The following is a 21418-nucleotide window of genomic DNA, read 5'->3' as shown; positions in this document are numbered from 1 at the left end:
GACCTGGTAGATTTTTCTAAGTGATCAGGTCTCTTTAAGACAATTTAATATGTCAACAAAGTCTGTAAGCCAACAAACATGAGACTTCCACACCAGAGCAGATAGAAGTATACAAGTACCACTACAATGCTTTTCCAAGGAAGGATTAATACTAATTCTAATAATAATAAAAAGCAGATACCCAAGGGGACACACCCATATGACACAATCCATTTAAGCACTGAAGAACAGTGTTACATACCTATCAACACTTAAAAGGTAAATACAACCTTCATCCTTGTCCCTCAGTTGTGATCCTGAAGTGCTCTGAGCACAGCGAGCCAGACCAAAGGAAGCACCTATGTGGCCAGTTTAGAGGCTTTGGCCCAGCAGAGCTGCACAGCCTCCAGATCAAAGACCTCTCACACCTGCCTGTCTTGAATCACATTGAAATGAGCTCCTGTGCCTGTCTATCAAGTGTCACTGTAACAGTCTGAGAAATGCAGAAAATCGACACCAATGAAAAGCTTCAGCAAATACATTATCTTTGTTTCCTAATCCCAGGATAACTTCAATGCTAGATGCTGTTGTTGATGTAAAGCCACACCCAGCTATCTTCCATGCCACAGCACAGCATACAGAAGGATCCAGCCCCCGACTGCCATCTCAAACATCAGAGAGCAGCTTCCAAGGAGGCAGCCTTCCACAGCTACACCTTTCTCCTACTGGAATAAATGAAGATTTAGAGTATGCTTTAAGTCATTTTGGGTAAAAAGGGGGAGAATCCATAAAATCAAATGCTAAAGTGCCACACAAAAGCAAGCAATAAGATTATCTGTAGAAAATAAAGCAATGTACATAAGAAGAAGAAATAAAAAGAAATCCCAAGCACAAGTACAAAATTACAGGCTCCAAGGTAACCAATACTGCTCAGCAGGGTAGTGGGATAATGTGTTTAGACTATAATACACAGATCACTGAAATGAACTAGATGACAAAGAAACCCATTGCTTTACTCAGTCAGTAATCAGGGGAATTATGGCTTATACTGTGTCCTCTCCACATTTTAAGAATTATAAATTAGGACTATTTGGTTATTATGTACCAAACCAATACCTACTGCTCATGAAATCCCCAAGCTGCAAATTCTTAAAAGGTGGAAAAACATCACTGTATGTTTGCCCTATTCTAACATTGTTCTCCTGTTAATCTAGCACTGGTCTCTGCCACAAACAGGAGGAAAATGAAACGTACTTCTTGTCGGACTTAAACAGCTGGTTTTGTATTTCATGGTATCAACCAACACAGTTTTACAGAACCTTTGGCTGATACTTTGGCCCCCAAACTTTATTTCCTCTTTTGTGGCATTGTCAATTTGGTTGAATCTGCAATCTGCAGTAGAATGCTAATCTGACAAAGATCAAACAAATTAATGTCCTGAAAACAGCTTTCTGTCAATGAAAATTCTTCAGGTAATACAGAGATTGCAGAATGAAAATTCTCTAACAGTAGACCATTCCTATTTAATGATATAACAACTCCAGCGTATATTACGACATAAGTTGGGTATAAGATAGCCCACAAGAAGGTTGAAGCATGACAAGAAAAATTAGCAAAAACAGGACATGTATTTTAGCTCTAGTTTTAAGAAAAAAAGGCAGATTTCACATCACCACATAGAACAAGGGCAGAGCAGTGTATATTGCCTAGCAAGGCTTACAGTGCTGTGTTCCACAAAATCCTCATGCAGAAGCTGTTGATATTCAGGCTGGATGAGCAGACAGTGAGGTGAACCAAAAACTGTCTGAACATCTGGGTGCAGAGGGTGGTGATTTGTGGTGAGGTCTGGCTGGAGGCCAGCGACAAGCTGTGTGCCCTATGGGCCAATACTGGGTCCAGCGTTGCTCAATACACTCATTAACAATTCAGATGATGGGACAGCAAGTACCCTCAGCAAGTTTGCTGATGACACCCAACTGCAAGGACTGGTGGATATGCTGGATGTCGCTGCCATCCAGAGCACAGCAACCTCATGACAACCAAGGGGAATCAAGGTACAAATCTCTGCACCTCGGCAGAACAACCACATGCACAAGAGCCAGAGACTCTCCAGCTGGAGAACAGCATGGCAAAAAAGGGACCTGGAAGTCCTGGTGGCCACCAGGTTGAACATGAGCCAACATGCCTTGCAGCAAAATAGGTAAACAGCATTCTGGCTGCAATAGAGCCAGCATGCTGAGGCAGACACCCCTTCTCTTTATTCAGCACTCATGAGGCCACATCTGGAGTTCTGGGCTCCCCACTGCAAGAGAGACATGAGCACAGTGGACAGTCTGGCAAAGGAACACAAAAATAATTAAGGGACTAGAGCATCTCTCACAAGAGGAAAGGCTGAGAGAGTTGGGACTTCAATCTAAGGAAGAAAAAGCTCTGGGGGGGATCTTATCAACATACATGAACATCTAAAGTAAGGGTAGTAAAGGGGACAGAGCCAGGCTCTTTCCAGTGGAACCCAGTGACAGGACCAGAGGCACCAGCACACACCAAAACATTGAAGGATCTGTCTGAACATCAGGAAACACTTTCTTTGCGGTGAGGGCGACCAGTTACTCACACAGGGTGTTCAGGGAAGTTGTAAAGTCTCAACCCTTGAGTTATTGAAAAGTCATCTGAACACTGTCCTGGGCAACCAGCTGTAGATGGCCCTGCCTGGGAATGGTAGATGATATCCTAAGGTCCGTTCCAATCTCAGCCATTCTGCAGTTGATACTGAGGACTTAATGCTTTCAGGATGTGATCTCCACACATCTAACTTGAAGGCACAGCAGCAAAAGGAGGGAATTTGCCATTGAAAAGCTAGGAGCTCAAGTTTTGTTCTAAAGAATCCCTCTAAGGTCAGTGGCACAGGAAAAAAGTTACATCAATGAGTCAGGAAAGTGTCAGAGCTACACATTCAGTAAAAAAAAATTCATGGGTACTTAAATATCCAGCTGGAAGTACTCTGTTTCCTTAGCAGGAACAGCAAGACCAGGTGCAGACACCCATAAAATTTGTGAAATGCCTCTAACTAGCAATGAATTCTTAAGTTGGGAAACTGGTTCCTCTAGCTCAGAATCTACTTACACCCTTTCTTCAGATTTAAGTGACACTGAGAACATCCCCCTCTGAATAACAAAAAGAAAACAACCCAGAACCATAACCCCACACCACAGTGCAGAGGATGGCCTTAGCCTAGTTCACAAGGAATACAAAGTCAAACATGCTTTTTAAATAAGCAAACACCCATAAGCTAAAAAAAAGCATGGCCCCTCTTCTGAAAAAAAGTCGTAGTTAACAGTCTGAATACAAACAGGAAGAAATCACAAATGGTGTGAGCCAGACAGGACTGCCACAGAGGAGTTACAGCATGCCTACATGTTATTTAGCATATTATCTACAGGATTTGGTAGCAAAGCAGGTCTACAGCTACAAGTTGCCTAAACACCTAGTATTATTTCTAGGGGGGACAGAACAGAGGAAGAGAAATACACTACAGGAGAAAAAGTCAATCTGAGGCCCTTCTATGGCAGCAGATTTCCAAAAGTATAGTTTGCAAATGCAGACAGAAATCTGTTCTCTGCATCAAATCATCATTCTGTGCAAGCTATTTAACTATCCATCATTTTAGGAAATATATCCTCTTATGATAATAAAACACGAATAATGGGAATTTAGAACCTCATGGTTCTAAATTCAACAATACATGAAAAATACACGTGATAATAGCAGCTACTATACTGAGCAGTGTTACTATACTGAACAACAAAAAAATGCTAGCTATCATAATACGGCTAGGAAGCTATATACTTGTTTAATTACAATAAGTGAAAATTAAAAGATTCCATTAAGGCAAAGAAAGGAAAAAATCCTATTTTTACAGTCAGAACATTGCTGTAATGATTCCATTAAAAAATGCTATCAAAATAAAAATCCGGTCACTGAAAATCATAGAATCTTTTTGTGTCCCATTGTGATAAAACTGTTAATGCTCCTTCAGGAGTTCATTATGAGCCACCAGGGAGGCTGTGAATTTACCAGCACACCAGCTTAAAGCCTGGAGAGAGAGGTTCTGGTCCCAGCCGAGGCTACTGCGGGAACCTGAATCATCCCTTCACCATTTTCTTTTGCTCTAACCTTTGGAGAGCTGTGATCACTTTGTGCAAAGTTGGATAAACGGCCTTTGATTAGAGCACTCAAACACTATAAAAATATTTTTAAAAGTAAGAACTGTCACATTATTAAATACTTTGTGTCTTGACTAGCAAAAAGCAACTGTATGTTTTGTGCAAGTGATTTTATTAAAAACAAAGCACAAACAAGAACTGAATTCTAATTGCTTTGCTATGAAGTCCAACAACCTTATTCTCATTCTGAATTAGTTTTAGCAACAGGGAAAGATCACTTAGCATGTCCAGTCTGTTACTTGCCAATACCTCCAATTCCAAGCCTTGAAGTATTCAACAAAAACTCTGACATCACAGTGTTACCTGCAAGTCACTTTTTCAAACTCGCTAAAAACTGCCTTTTAAATCCCAGACCTCCTCCTCACACTGCTCTGTCTTCCACTAAAAACATATCTTCAAAACCTTTCTCTCAGACACTGCATCTTTGATTTAGACAGGAATGGACTGAGGCATGGAATAAAAAATAGAAAGCAAGCACCACGCCAGGAAAACAAGCAGCCAAATCACTTTCTCCAATGCACAGTGCAGGAAAAATAACTCAAAAGAAACCCCAGCTTCTGAGGTGCACAGCTTATCCCAATACTTTTTTGCAAAGAAGAAAAAGGTTCTTTTTTCCATTTGCCTGCACCCCAGACATGAAACTCCAGGAGCTTCCCTCAACATACCCAATGTTTTAGTTCCCCTAGAAGAACTCACAAAGCAGCACTCTGAGTACCTCCTGCGTCACATTTTACCTAAGGCCCTATTATTTCAGGTAACAATCTTGCCAGATACAGATTCTGCGCCGCAAGAGATAAAAACCAAACTTCGGCCATTCCAGCAAAATAGACTGTTAGTCCCCAGCCTTCCTATGAGGAGCAGGGCACACCTTTCACCTTAGCCAATCTGCCCCACAATGCCAAGATGTTATGATCTCTATCATTTGAAGGTTTAATTAAGTACTTTTAAATTACTGCTCTAAAGACAGATAGATACATTTTGTCAAAGTCAGTGAATTGTGCATACAATAACTTTAAAAAATGGAAAATGAGAAAAGAAAAACTACTGTTAATAATATACTGTGGTCAAAGCCAAAGAAAAGACTTCCAACAACCTAAGAAAGATCTTTAAAGATCAGGCAACTTATACTACAAAATATTAAATGGATTAAAAGCCATAAATTCTCTTCAGAAAAACATATCTTGATATTTACTAGTGAGAGAGAGGAAAAAATGCAGCTCTGATCACTTTCATGCTGGATAGAGAATAGTAAAAATTTCATACCACAAATGAAAGAATAAATACAGAGACACATTTAAGAAAATTAATTTTGCAAAATTAACAAGAAATTAAGACGATACCACCCTTACTGAAGGAAGTGACAGGCCCCAATGGCTTCAAACAACAACGGAGTACGGCCTATATTCAACTTTATTCCCATTGGCAAATATTTATTCTCCAGTTAAGTTTTCAGAAAAATGCTGTAGCACGAACATTTGTTTATATTAAATCAGTATCAGACTCCACACTGACACCTACACAGTGAAACCACAATTTTGAGTAGAATCCAGAGATCCCAATCAAGATCCATCTCACTGTATCAGAACTCCCTACACATAAGATAATCCATCCCAGAGGTGAAAAACATGAGAAGTTGAGGAAACATAACGGATAATAGAGAATTAAGCATAATGAAAGACAGTAAGCAATTTTTTAAAATGCTTTTTTATCACAGGTTTGGATTAAAGTAATCAACTACTACTTCTATAGCCCATAGGAAAAAAAAGACAAAATTAGCATCCATCTTAACTAGAGATGATGGCAAACATGCTGCAGAAAGTAGCACCAGCAAGACCTGAGTACAGAGCCATTTATTTCTGGGCTCTCTTCTAATGAATAGGCAAACTACAACTGCATGGGTATAATCACCCTCAGCTATTAGAGATATTTTGAACTGATTAATTTGACAAACAAAAGACACACTCGAATGTGGATTATTTTTTGTAATTTTTTTTTTTTTCCTGAAGACAAATTTTGTAAGATCACTGAAGTCTCCAGCAGCCTTGGTACCTTCATCTGCTTCATTACACTACTGCTGTAACAAATTAAAACTGGCAGACCTCATGACTGGCAATAAAACAACGATAGCAAGAAATCCCAACACAGCTCATGTCCAAAATAGTATTAATCATGGAAATGTTTTCAAAGTTTTTTTTCTGCACTGTTTAATAAAACACCAAAATATAAAAACTAAATCAGAAAGATGAGACCAAAATATCTTCAGGCATCTTTTCTGGTAAAAGGCAGTAACCAGTTTAATGACGAAAAGCTGTCCAAAACAGCATTACAGAAAATACACATTTCATCTCCACTGTGAATGTAAGCAATTTGAGAAATCATCTCAACAGCAACTGGCTTGGGATTACAAAAACTAGCCAGTAAGACAAAGTGTAAAATGCTACACTAAAAATCATTTTTAGAACTGCAACCAAATAATCAAGTTGGGATGTTAAATATTCAATGCACCAAAACGGATTGCTGCTCTAAACCACATTGCACTTTCAAGTGCAGCAGCTAGGATTTGCTGAAAGACTTGGTGAAGCATATTTAGTATGAGAAATTCCCCTGACAAGTGCTGGGTGTAGCAGTGAGACTTGTGAGCAAACACAGCAAATTTAATGGTTACATCACTCCTCACCTGGAAGCAAACTGGCAGTTTTATGTAAATGCAGAGGACCCGTGCTCCCATCTTAAACCTTTCGATTCTATATAAACTTATCTTAAAACTTTCTATTCAGGTTTACAGTATGTTTCAGCTGTTTAGAATTGTCACACTTCATACCTCTGTATCCATGAGTTTGTGCTCTCTCTCATATAAAACAAAAAAACTTATTTAAATTGAAGCAAAATACTAATTTCCCTAGAGGGGAAGTGTAAGAGAAAAGAAAGCAGTCTTGGTGAACTGAATTTTTTAAGCACAGAAAGACTTTTAGAAATAGAGCCCAGAGTTTATTGTCAAAATAGCTCTAAGCCAGAAAGAGCAAATCAGATCTGAAGTCCAGATAATTATTCCTGTAGTGCAGTAACTACTGCTGTGTCATCCTCACTTAAACTGTCAGGCTTAAAGTTTTGGACAAAATACATGTGCACACTGTGAAAATTAGATTTATGTATTTATTTCAACATCTTTTTTCTCCAAATTGCTCCTCTCCGTTTAAAATCCTCTAACTACTACAACTAGGCCTTGTCTTCACACTTCCTCTGGGGCACATACAGATGCCAAATACTGCAGTCTCCTATGTGGAGGCATTTCTAAGAGCCAAATCCTTAGTGGACGTCAGTGAACTCAAGGTTCAAAAAAAATGTCTGTACAATTGGAAAACATATGTAGTTTTTTTTGTAAACATTTTTTTTCCTGCATAAATGGCTGTTGATGTAGAGAAAGACAAAACAACAGCTTTTACACTAAGCATCTTGCAATTTAACTGCAAATTAGATTGCTGCTAGTGTAATCACTAAAATAAAATATCTTGAACCCCCTTCTCTTCTTCATAAAAGTTTCAAATACCTAATACCACCTATTTAAGTCACAAATTATTAACCGTGCCGGAATTGTAAAAAGGCAGCTACAACACACTGCAGTTTGCCAAGCTTAGGAACATCCTTGGTTCTTTTTCCTCGAGTGTCAAGTCATTTTTCAGGTAAATATAATTGTGTACTGAACAGTTATCTTACTTCAGATAGCTTAAGAAAGAAAGTGGCACACCCTTCACATCTGTTTTTTGATTGACTCACAAATTTGACAAACAACCTACATGGCAATCAGAATATTTCATAAATACATACTATACCAAAAATTACCTCAAATGTGTGCTAACTTTTAAAAATATTTAGCACATAAATGTTGTTGACTGATACCTTACTGCTCTTAGAATTAGAAATGTTGTTCTCTGACAGCTGTGACTTGCAGTGCCAACCTTAAAATACAGCTACTAATATCTTAGTCCATTAGTCTTACTTTATCATTGGTCCAACAAATATGCTCAAACCTTATAGATGATTTGAGAAGGAAAAAGGAAGCAACATTCGTGCCCCAATTACTATTTTACTAAATTCCTTGTGACAGGTCACAACTACTCTCAGCCCAGATCACATTCACAGTACAGTTTCACATTACAGTAGCCAAAATAAACTTGCTGCTTTCAAAATGGAAGGAACTCAACCCTGCTTCCTCTTACCCGTTCTTCACTACCAACTCTCCCTCCTGCAGCACTTTTCAAAATATTCTGATGCACACTCAAGAAGGAGATAAACCAGTTCAACTTCCTAATGCACTAAATTATATTTACTTCACTTTACCAGGGCTATCTTTATATCATTTTAGCAAGTCAGTTTCTTATGGGATCAAAAACTTACAGTTAGTGCAACGTAAGAAGTGGGGAAAACAAACCTCCGCCTTCAGAAGAGAGCAATTACTTTGACTTACAACATCTCAGGAAAGTTTCAGCAAGAACATTCACAGACAATTACATATGTCCTCTCTAAAAAGAAATTCTGGGGTGTAGCAAGCAATTGTAATCAGAAGAGGACCCTGGCACAACAAAGTCCAAAAAGGCCTAGAATAACAGCCTATGTAAAAGTAATCTTCTACATTCAACTAGACATGAAATAACACTGAAAATTCTGATGCTTAACTTCCAAAATTATTGTTCTTAAGTAACAATACTAAGCAAGATCAAATCTTAATGCACTGCTGCATGTATGAATCCTGTAACAGTCTATATTACCATAGTGTTGTTGCAAATCTTTTGAGGCAGCCAAATAATTTTATTTTTTTAAAAAGTGTTTCCAACTAAGACTGATGATAATAATAATAATGTCATGACAGTCATACCATCCCCTCCTTCTCTTCTGAAAGAGGACAATCTAAATTTAGCTATGCTTTCAAGAAATTAATCCTAAAACCAAGTTCAACATTTCACCTGTTACTAAAGTTTAAAGTTACTAAAGCAGCTGTAACTCAGGGAATTCAAATACTATATCAGTTATGGCTTCCCAGTAATTAAATCACCTATTACTGTTTGAGGCAGGCTACCTACACTTTTACTAAAGCAGATTAGGAAGAGTTTAAAGCACACCAAAACAAATCATTTAAGCTAGAAGTACTGTATTATCTGCACAAAACTTGAAGATTCTCTGTTTAAGAACACAAAAGTACATCCCTTCTCTTCCCCAACTTGGGGCAGCAATGCAGAACACACATAAGTAAGAAACGAGAAGTTCGAGCTTGGGCTGCCTTCCTCCACACAAGAGGCCAGGTACTCTCCCAGCACGCCCGTGGACGTAGCAGAGGGGATTCAGGTCGTGCATTATCACTTTAACATTAACACCTGCATTATCAGGAGCTCTCTCTCCCTCCCTGTGCATGGCTGCTGCGGATGTGTGGGGCCAAGACGCCAACTCCACATCCCTGCTGGCTCAGGGATGTGGAGTTGCACAGCCATACCACACCCTAAGCCAGCTCCTTCCAGCAACATCTGCTTGAGATTTTTAACAGATTTGCTCATCAGTAAATGCAAGGGGGGGTGGCGTTTGCCAGAGTAGCAGCCACATATCCACTGATCACTTGCACAGTACCTTAAATTGATGTGCAGATTAAAAAGGTATGTTCTTGCTAGGTATTTTTGATTATCAGAGAGTGCAAACAATGCAGGCATTGCAAAGTACACAACTTAAATTTTCAGTTCAGGCACGGCCTAAAGTAAGTAACATTCAAATAACAGAGACAGGCACTGAATGTATTATTAAGGGAAAACAAAGTCATGTTAAAGAACGAGATCATCATTTCTTTCCCCAAAGCTGACCCTAGATACAGACTCACTGAAGCTTCAAATCAACTTTTCTCAGGTTTCAAAGATGTTACTGCCAGAAAACTTACCACATGACAATCCTAAACACTCATATTCAAAATACCCTCTATTTAACCAAATTCATTACATCTCATCTTCAGGAGGAGAGAAAAGACCACATTAACATTGTGTCAATGACCACTTGAAATATTACATCTTACTCTAGAACATAAACCGTTTAGCTGACAAGAATTTTCTTAGTACAAGGTAAAAACAAAGTCAAAACTTTGAGATGAATCCTGTCCCTGAAGATTAGCTCATGTACAAAAAGCCATTTATGTAAGGTGAAAGATTCCCCTTCTCCTTCCACAGAGCAGCAAGTTAAACTGCTCCTGTGAGGTTTCATAACAGCCAAGAAAAGGCTATTTGTCATGGTTACACCCACTTCCTAACCCAATACAAAATTAAGAAATATACCAAGAATTTACTAGGATTAACTTATCTATGAATCTGTGTAAAACTTCCTTCACAAAGCACAAAGTCTCCAACCAGAAAGAGGTGGATAATCAACAAAATATACCTGATACCCATTGTAACAGAAGCTGGACACCTCTTTTTCAAATATTAAAGCCATTAATTATTTACATTCCAAATACTCTATGGAGTTAATTCTCAAACTGCAAGCTATACTGAATTTTTCTCCCATTAAACTCCTTGTATTCAGTTTGCAGACAACAAATTGCTTGGGGTAAAAATTCCCAAGTTACCTATCTCCCTTAATAAACTTACCAGAAAAAAACTTTAATTACCTCTGTTCATCCTAAACAAAAGTTTAGCCTAGTATCCATTTCAAAAGATGAATCCTAATACAACTACAAAATTAAGTATGACCTTGTCCTCTGTGAACTCTCTTCAGTGTCACCAGCTCTCAGACATCTGAGTGAAGAACTCAACACTGTTTCAACTTATTTGAGAGGGGACTAATAATCACCATCAAAATACAATACTAACCTACATTTTCAAAAACACTAACTACGAAGTATTTTCAGATGATGAGCAGATGATCCTCCGATTATTCCCCATTATTCTGTGATTATTTGTGGTTGTACAGTTACTTTCTCCTCTTTTCTTTGAAGAGTTTTATCATTCTCACAGTTGCTGCATGAATAAGTGTGGTAACAAATTACACAGAAAACCTAGTAAGAACTGTAGAACAGAATGACAGAAAATGCACCAAACCAAGCTGGAAAAAACTAGTTCCGCACATTTTGTCGAGTACTTAAGAGCAGAGCAATACTTCAGAAGGATGGTTTCCAAAAACACTTCACTGCCTTCACACATCTACACTGATTATTAAGCATAATGTATCAAATATTTGATTATAAAAATTCAAGTGTCCTGTATCCTAAACACACAGGGGTCGTGCTGATAAATGCCTTGTGTTTTAAATGATTCCTCCTTAGATTCACAAACCCGTTACTGAAGGCATACAATGCAGAATTATGATCCCAAAACCTGATTTTGAGAAATAACTATCATTCAGAATACAGACAGAAAGGAACCCTGACTGACCACTGTCTGCAGCACAGACTCAAAAAAGCCTATAAGGTGAGAGAGAAAAGAAACATCACAGAGACAAGAGACTTTCAAAGATCCTAACTTCTATGAGTATGTGTATGAGAATTTATTAAGCTATCAAGATCTTGATCTACATTGACAGAATAGTAATAAGCAGCAATGCTACTGATAAAATTGAACTGACATTTCCAGCACGTATGTGTGTGCCTCAACCCTATTTATGAATCATTCTGATTTCACTGCATTTCATGTTCTGATACACAGCTACTGCACTTTCAGTAAAATTACATTTTATGAAGCCAAAATTTCCGACTTTCAGCTCAGATCAAGGAATCACTTGATTTTTCAGAATAGTCACTGCTTAACAGGACTTCTACAGCTTTCTCCATATATTAATTACCACACATTTTGAAGCTTCCTGTATCAAATAGTAGTTGTAAGAGCTGCTGCTGTGGTAAGAAGAAAAAAAAAATAAAAACGAGAAGGCATTATGAAGATTGAAAGGGACTCATATTTTATATCAATATGTCAACAGAAGAGGTAACATTAAAGAAAAAATAGATGAGCTCTCTTACTTGGAGCAAAGTGTGATAATTACATGCTAAATGTTTTCTAAGGGCCTATCAACATAAAAAGAAAAAAAAGAAAACCCACTGGGGTCCTTTCAAGTTCAAAGCCCTAGATCTTACTCCAAACCAAAACAGTGCAAGCAGTAAGTGAAAGAACTCCTAGTACAGCATCATCTCTCTGTCACTCTAAAGGAAGATGATCTATGCCAAATTTGAATGTAGTACTTATGGAGAAAGAAAATCAATCCCATAGGAATGGCTAGGCCTCCTAGGAAGCAGGATTCTGTAAAATGTATTATCAGGCTAAGGGAAAAATATACACTCCACACTAGTGTATCAGTCAGGTTCCAGATCTGTTTTATCTTTTCCCTGTGTAAGCATACAGATTATGTAGTTAGGCAGAAATTCTGTCTTCAAAATTACTCATTTTCCTCATAGTACACTCTCAAAGTTCACCTGTTTTAAGAGGCATCTCAGCAAAGACTGGTGTAGGAAAAGTGACCTAACTACAAACAACTTTGAAGTGAGTTGGACCCTGACCTACTGCTCGTATAAAAGCCAGGAGAGTGTAACCAAGAGCTTATGCCTTTTAAGACTTAAAAATATTTAAATATTGTTTAGACTCATTAAATAACAATCATCTTTAGTGTAAGAACACACAAGGTTTCTATCCAGTGATGATTAAAGATCACGATTTATTCACACATAATTTTTTGAAAAATTAAAGATGAAATTACTGTTTTTTAAGAATTCCTATATAAAAGAGCAGAAGTAAAATCTGCAAGCTATTACACATACCATTAGCAATTGCTACAGAAGAAATATCTGAAAGCCACACAGAGCTGTCAAATACACGTCAAGCAGTGAAGAAAATTTGTTTCACGGATTCATTTTCTCTCCAAGCACTCCAGTTTCTCCCCAGCCTGCAATTTCTCTCCCCCAATCCTACATAAAGTTAGCTGCGTGGTTTCCAGGCTGGCAGCTGTCATCCCCATCTCAGCCAAGCCGCACACCATCAGTGATTTGGAGATCGGGCCTCCTTTTGTATCTAACACCCGGTGCGTGAGCAGGGGAAGGCAGCGCACACCGGCGCTGCGTGTGACAACGCTGCCGCCTTTATCCCCGCTCCCGTCATTCTCTCACACACCGCGATCCCCCACCCGCATTGTCTGCCTCGCTCCATCCCTGATTAATATGGACACGTTCTCGCTCCTCCGCCAGGGATCCCCGGAAACCCACTTCCTCGGCCAGGGATCCCCGGGAACCCCCTTCCTCGGCCAGACGCCGGGATTTCCCGGGCCGGCCGGAGCCCCCGCCGGTCCCGCGGCGAAGGTCGCGGCCCCCCAGCCCCCGCGGGGCGAAGTTGGCGGCGGCGGCCGCCGGGAGAGGCCGCTCGGAGCGGGACGCCCCGAGACCCGGCGGAACCGCGGCCCGGCGGGGGGGTTCGGGCCGGCCCCGCTGCCCCGGGGCCCCTCCCCTCGCCCCCGGGGGGCCCCTCCCCTCCGCCCCCCCTCACCGGTCGTTGAGCTGGTCCTCGGTGCCCGGCAGCGGGTGCACCACGAAGTGGATCGAGGTCATGTTCCGCGCCGGTGTCCCCCCGGCGGCGGCGGGAGACGGGCGGGCGGGGGCCGGGCACACAATGGGGACGGAGGGGGAGGGGGCTCTCGGCCTCCGTCCCTCCCCCGGGGTGGTTCGGGGCCGCCCGGCGGAGTCTCGGGCTCTCGGCGGCCGCGGCGCTGCGGGCGCGGGGCGGGGCGGAACGGCCGCAACGGCGCCGCTCGGAGCTGGGCCCGGGCCGCGCTCACGCACGCGCCGCCATCTTGGCTTCCAGCGGGCCCTTCTCCCTCCCCCCTCCCCCGCCCTCCGTGCGCCGCGACAGGGAAGGGGCGGGGCTTGACCGGCGCGCGCGGCGGCGCGCGTGCAAGCCTCGTGCTGACTGGCGCGCGCGGCTCCCTCCCCTGCCACTAAGCGTGCCACCGATTGGCCCGGTGTGTCGCCCTCGCGGCGGGGCGCGATGACGTCATTGCGCGAGAGGGACGTAAAGCACCACGTGCCTGCCCCTGGCTCTCTCTTCCCCCCCCGCCCCAGAGCGGCTCCCCCTGAGGCGCAGGGCGGGAGGGAGGCGGGAGCGGAGTCGTTTCCTCTTGTCCGGAGCGGCTCCAGAGAGGAAGCGGGGGGGGGGGGTGTGTGAGGCTTCAGTGTGCGGGTCCCCAGGGGTGCCCTGTGGGGGGAACAGGGATTTCCCCTGCTGCCCACGGGTGCTTCAAGCCCAGCGCCCGCCGGAACCATCTCCCCGTGGCTGGTGCTGGCTCTGTCCTTTCCAGTTGAGTTTGTTGTTGCATTTCTAGTGGGTCCTCCCTGCATCAGCCGGGATTTTTCACCATTTTTCAGGCAGGTTCCCAGAATCATTAGGGTTAGAAGGGACCTCTGGAGATATGTAGTCCAACCTCTCTGCCAAGGCAGGGTCACCTGGAGCAGGTGACACAGGAACGTGTCCCAGGTGCGTTTGGAACGTGTCCAGAGAGGGAGCGACATCCCCGGGCAGCCTGTTCAGTGCTTTGCCACTCTGCGTAAAGTAGCTCTACCTTACGTTGAGGTGGAACTTGTATTTCAGCTTATGGCCTTCTCGTCCTATCGCTGGGCACCAGCAAAAGGAGTCTGGCACCATCCTCCTAACACATTCCTTTAAGATATTTATATCGCTTGATGCGGTGCCTTTTCAGTCTTCTCTTCTCTAGACTAACCACTAGATTGGTGGTGTATCGGAATAAAAAGCTACCACGCTGTGAAGCTCCCGGTGCCGCCGGCCTTGCATGCCTTCCCTCTGGACAGAGTTTAACTGAACTGTTCCAAGAGATTACACCTTGCCAATGGAACGGGTTTTAACAAATTAACATCACAATATACCGAAGGTTGAGTCGCAAAGTCAGTTAAACAGCCATTTGTTTCTATAGAAACTAAACACCTTAGCAGGGATTGTACCAAACTTTGATTGTGGTGATTTTTTTATTATTATTTTTTTTTTAAAACTGGAATTTGCTGCTTTTGCAGCCTGCTCTTGCTTGTTTTTAGGAAATCAGAAATTTGGAAAAGTGACTCAGAATTTTTTAGTATGTGAGGAATGATGGTAATCAAATGATAGTGGTACCAAAAAATCTCTGGAACCTAGTTCAGTGAGTTAGAATTGACTTCTGAGTCTGTAGAATCATAAACCCTAAAAATCTATGTGTTCCCCCATTTTCAGACCTTAAGGAAGTTTTTAACTTCCCATCTTCCACTCCCCTTTCTTCCTAGGCTCTTTCTCCAATACAGCTGAAGGAGCTTGTCCAAGAATCAGCTAATGCAGCTGCTTGCTGCCCAGAGATTTGGGGAGTTTTGAAGGGTTTTTTTTCCCAGCTATCATTAACATGAGGAAATGTCAGAAGAAATATTGAATTGATGCATTCCAGATTTCATATTCTCAGATGAAGTTTCCCCAAATGTTTTGTTCTCAAGTGGCAGTGATACTCAAATGCCTTCAAGACCACAAACAGTAATTTTGTTTATCCTGGGAGGAAAATACTAATAGGTTTCTGAAAATTTACAAGACAGGGAATAGGTTTCATTCTGTTTGGTAATGAGAAGTGCAGTAGCTGTGCTTTTAAAAACTAGTAGGTCCATATTTACCTTTTCACTTTTTTTTTCCTCTTAGGACAGAGGAGTTATTAGAGTTTATTTATTATTTAATTCTGTGTTTGATTTTACCTAAGTTTGTTCATTTTCTTCTGCCTTTTTTTTCCAACACCAGTCTTTATGCTTTCCCTGAAAATAATTGTGGGGTTTATCACAGTGAGAGAGTCTTGTGAGCTGTGTTGATCTCAGTTATATTATTTTATCAGAATCACTTGTGTGTTTTGATAACCACCTGAAAAACATTGCTTCTCAATTTGATTTTTTTTTCCCAGACCAAGAAAAAAGATAATATTTCCCTTTGGCAATCAATCCTCTTTTCCATTGAACAGTAGGAAGATGGGTCATGTGAATTCCCGCAGAGCCCTTCTGAATGCTGTCAAGAACTTTTGGTAGGTTTTGGGAAGTTCCAGATATTTATGTTTGCTTTTCTGTTCAAGGTGCAGCTCTCCAAAGCATTTACATTTCCAAATGTTATGACTTGTTCATTGGAATTCTCCAAGAGGGTGGGTATAAGGAAGATATTTCCATTATACTCTTCCTTCCACCATTAACACACAGCTTTTAAAAGTGAATGAGTTATGGAAATCTGCTAGATACAGGAAAGGAGCTGGGAAAGCCCTAAGGGGGTGCACATCTGTTAGGCCTCAGCAGTCTTCTGCTGGCCATTTCCAAGCAATCCTTTTCTGTAGCTTTATTTACACTGTGTCTAAACCCCAGTTTTAGCCATTGCTCGTGGCTTTGCCAATGCAAACACTCGGCATGGGCAAAAATTTAAAAAAAAATTAAAATGGGATCCACTTGAACTTGTATTCAGAGCCAGAACAAACTTGGGTAGTGCAAGTGTCAGCTCTTGTTCACACAAAGAGTTTACACTGCTGTCTAAAATGGCAACTAAGCATAGGCAAGAGGACACAAAGTCAAGTGCTTAACTGACAATGTTATCCTGACACCCCTTTGGAATATGGAGGAAGTTCCAGCTCAGGGATGTGAGGCTGCATCTTACTGGTTGACTTTTGCATTACCAGGAAATGGCAAGCACTGAATGCCTGCCATGGACAGGTGTTCTTGGAAGAGAATTACGGGGTTGCAGCTTGATGGCCCTTTATCTGAATTTGATTTCAAATAGAACCACTTTCTGATTGCAGAACTTTCTTTTTAAGAACTTCAAAATAGAATTTTTTTCCAAAGTTCTCTCGATTGCCCCAGTCTGTTGGATGTGAGCATCCAATACTGAAATGGTATTTAAAAATTCATATTTGCCAAGTCCTGAAAAAACCCTTAAGAACCAAACCAGATTTTTTTCTTTTCTTTACAAACTATATCTTTAAGACAACATTGTATGTCTTGGCCTAAGAAGTTTGACTGCCCACATTGCACAGCTCCTTCTTGTGTAGATAGTGCTATTTTCAGGGCTACAGGTAAAGCAGCAGCTTCTGTATGAAGGTGCAGCTATAAATACACTAGCACCCAACCAGCAGAACAAGTTTCTTGCTGGTATATTTTCTGTGCAAGAGTTTTGTCAACTTGGAAATATCATACAAAATAACTCCTGTGGGATCACTGCTGTCATGTCTGAAATTCAGTTTTGACAAGAGTCAGCATTTCCTGAAGTTTTCAGACTGGTACAAGCACATTGTTTGGCACAGATCCCTGGAGGTCGTCCTATACAGCCTCCTGCTCCACAAACGTTCAGTTCCAGTGGATCAGGAATTTTCACATCAGAAAAAGCTTCTGAATAATATGCACTGGGACAGATTTATTCCCAACTGCTTGTTTCTCGTCAGCTGCAGGCCTGGCGGATTACACAGAAGTCTGTTAGTTCTGATGGGCGGGGACCTGCTAAAGATGGGAGGATTGGGGTAGAAGGACTGCAAGAGACTTTGTGCTGTAAACAGTGGGAACAGATGCCAGCAGGTGTACCACAGGCAGCGCTGCCTGCAGCTGATGGGACATGCTGAATTCAGGGAGGAGGCCCTCAGTAGAAGTAAAGGCTTCAGGCAGTGAAGGAGAGCTCCAGAATACACTTCCCAGGCTGTTAACTCCAGATGTCAATAGAGATGACACTGGGCTGGCACCATGAGATTGTATTCTGCTCTGGAAGAAATGAGGCCAGCATTCCTGGAAATGTCAGACAAGAATGCTGTGCAGAAAACTGCAGTTTCTAGACTATTCCCAAAGCTTAAAAAGAAGTTCCTGTAATGAGCGGCAAAGTACATGGCCAGGTTTCCATCACCTTGTGTCACAGACTGAAGCAAAGTAGCTTAGTAAAGTTCAGAGCACCTGAAAACTCATTTTCCATGGGACTTAGAGTCGTTTTTTCAATGTCTAACAGTGCACACACCATTTCTCTCTGCCCTGGGATTCTTCAGTGACTAAAAAAAAAGTTGAGCTTTGCTTTGATCTTTATCTTTCCCCTAGCTGCAGTACTAGGTCGTTCTCCTGCTGTCTCTCCAATGCTTGGATCAATTAAGCTAGTAGAGACCTCTGAGACCAGAAATTTGTGCCAAAATTTGGCTGAGAATCAGATATTCAGAAGTGAATATGGTGAACTTTGGCACACAGCCTGGATTGAAATACATCTGTTTAAAATCAGGCAATACTGGAGCTGCCTGATCTCCCTTCTCCTCCCTTGTCTGATCCACTCTGCATTTCCTCTCTTCAACTCTGCAGTGAAGGACTCCAGAGATAGAAATTAAGATTATGCAAGAAATTTAGCCTTCAAGAAAACTGGAGAGGAACTTTCTACAAAGGCACAGTAGTCACAGCTTTGCACTAGAAGAGGGCAGATTTAGATGAGGGATAAGGTAGAAATTATTCAGTATGAAGGTGATGATGCACTGGAGCAGGCTACCCAGAGAAACTATGGATGCCTCATCCCTGGAAGTGTTCAAGGCCAGGTTGGATGGGGCTTTGAGCAACCCTGGTCTAGTGGAAGGTATCTCTGCCCATGACAGGGAATTTGTAACTAGGTGATCTTTAATGTCCCTTCCAACCCAAATAATTCAAGGAACCTATGATCTGTTAGTGCTTTCTTTACTACACAATATGGTTTGCTTTCTCTGTTTAGAGGTGTTGGCAGAACATGTCTGGAATCAAAATGAGGTCTCTGCCAAGTGTTCAGTGGAGCTTGTTAGATCCACCAGTACCTGGTAGACTGAGATTTTGACACTCATTTGACATTGCTTCTCCCATGGTTGTAGCCCCTTACTTGCATCTTTCTCTTCCAGCTCTCACAGAGAGACTTCTGAACATCTGTTCCTTCTGACTGGGCATCTAGGACATCTCTCCTTGTCCAGCCCCACCACAAAGTTTACATGATCACTTTTTTATTTGTAGACCTGACCTGTCCACTGACAAATGCAGCTGAGTGTGACAAGAGAAGCTCACCAGGCATCCTGGGCACTGTGCAGGAGCTGAGGGAAGAGGGGCTGTGGGCAGCCCCTTGTGTGACTGTCCCTTTGAGGTGGCATGGGCAGAGCTGGCGTGCACAGTGCACATGGTGGGTGTATCTCTGAGACTTTGTGTCACTTGGGCAGGTGTTCCTGTGCAGGCAATGCTAAAACAGAGCTGTGTTCTTTTGTATCAGAGCAGCTTCCTTTAAGTTCCTGGTAAGGAAAGACAGAATTTGTTTGAACTGTGGCAACTTTAAGGTGGGCATACGTTCCTAGGGGATTCTCTGGGTTCCCTTTGGAATTCTCTTCTTCTCCTTATCTGTCTGACAGGGAGTCCAGGGAGTCCAGGTGATTATTTAGAATGATAAAAGGGTTCTTTATTTTCCTATTAATGTAATTTGATCGAGTTAGCTAATCCTGTCTTAATCATATTTACCTTCAAAAATGGCAGTTTTGAAAAAAAAATAACCATTATAAAACATGTGGGCAAAATGCATTCACAGCAACAGTTCTGTGTGGCCTTGATTCATGTACTGCCTTCTGAAATTATTGCAGAGTAAATTTGTTTCTGGCAGAGAAAGGAGTGGAGACCTTCCAGGTCAAAAGCAAGTGAATTATTCCACAGACTCCAGTGGGGCCAGGATTTACCTTTCAGCATATGTACTTTCAGCCTACATTTTAGCTGTCGTTTCTCTGTGATTAAATAGCCATTTGTCATGGATGGCTATTTATAATATAGGAAGAAATAGTAGATAGTTATTGGATTTTAATTCCCCTTGAGAAAAATATTTTAAAATATTAAAATATTAAAATTTAAACATTTCCAGAGAAGTTGTAGCACAAAGCAGTGGGTGCTAAGTCCGCAGCCATCTCCCTTTTGAGGGTGGTTTTGTTGGTCAGCTCTAGCTGTTCCTCACGGGCTGAACATCCACAGCTTTCCCAGAGATAACAAAGTGCTTTGGGAGTGGAGTTTCCCATTTGGTTTTACCCCAGAGGAGGCCAGGTTGTGTACTCTCAGGCTTCTCCACAGTGTCAAACAGAAGATGGTGAGAGGAAGATGAGTTTTGAGCCCAAATTGCTGATTTGAACAATAGCACAGGCACACAGAGAGAAAACTGATCTGCTTGTGAAATAGTTCCAAAGCAGCCTCCATTTACATCTGGCACTTTAAGCAAACCAGAGGCTGTGTCATTTGAGAAGTGGTTTATAAACAGTGGCTGTTCAGGAGAAATTTGGCATGTGCAAAATGAGTATATACAGAGGCTACAAATCCACCATCCCTTCTGAAATATCTTTTCCATATTTCAGCAGTTGGAGGTTCCTGTCAGGAGGTACAGGCAAAGTGTCAGGCACAGCCCATTCCCTTTAAATGATGGGTTTTGCTTCCAGGGAAGATTGCACCTTCTGCTAAAAATCTCATGAGCTTTTTTCCTCTTTGTTTTTCCCCTTTCAATCACTAAGGGCATTCACATAGAACAGGATAGTTGTTTTTTATTGTTCTTCTATGTCCCTATAGTGTGTTCCCTAGATGAGAACACAGTTGCAGTGGGTCTTGCAACAAGTCACAGAAGTGATTAAATGTCAAAAAAAAGTAGATGTTAAATTCATGTGAAGAGAGACAGCTCTAACATTTGAGAGTCCCCCAAAATAGGATTTTTATGGTGATAGTGCTTCTGTACTGAAAGGCAGGAAAAAAATCATAACAGAGACAGTGGTCAATAGGAGATGCAGCACATGAAGACTGTGTTGGGAACTGCTTTGGCAGTTAACATTTAGTTTCATTGAAAGTAATGGAGGAAAAAAACATGAATAAATACTCTGGAAGGTTTTTCTTCCACTGCAGTTAAGAGGAAAGTGACACAGTTAACTGATGGCTGAACATTTTATTGTGAATAGCAGCAATTGTAACACTGTTGCACATGCCTGCATTTGTGTTGGTGAGCATATTTCTATAGACAGGCATGTAGTTGACATGAAACTGTAGGCAGATTTTCAAGTTCAGAATTACTTGCTACTAATGGAACATACAGGTAGTTTCACTTGCCTTTTGCTCTGAACTGAGACTTAAATTATTTGGGCTTAAATGTTTAATACTGTGTATCTACTTTGTCCATTTTTTAACAAAGGTGTTAAGCAAAAGGTTTAGATACTGCAAAATGGGAAAGGAGAAGAAATAT

General features: G+C 41.5%; 1 protein-coding gene across 37 annotated transcripts in view; it reads right to left on the bottom strand.

Annotated features, from left to right (window-relative positions):
• The window catches only part of UBR5 (ubiquitin protein ligase E3 component n-recognin 5), a 91178-nt gene extending 71437 nt beyond the window's left edge, over nt 1-19741 (bottom strand). For all 37 annotated transcript variants that reach the window (XM_086886187.1, XM_086886248.1, XM_086886514.1 and 34 more), the window contains exon 1: nt 13694-19741. In XM_086886187.1, the coding sequence (XP_086742313.1) occupies nt 13694-14712 (1019 nt within the window). In that variant the 5' untranslated portion in view covers nt 14713-19741. The remainder of the gene's footprint in view (nt 1-13693) is intronic.
• Between the last annotated feature and the right edge of the window lie 1677 nt (nt 19742-21418).

This window comes from Cyanistes caeruleus, chromosome 1, assembly GCF_971803275.1.
Source record: "Cyanistes caeruleus chromosome 1, bCyaCae1.hap1.1, whole genome shotgun sequence".
NCBI lineage: Eukaryota > Metazoa > Chordata > Aves > Passeriformes > Paridae > Cyanistes > Cyanistes caeruleus.
Note: the sequence above shows the minus strand (reverse complement) of the source record. Positions and strands in the feature narration are given on the sequence as shown.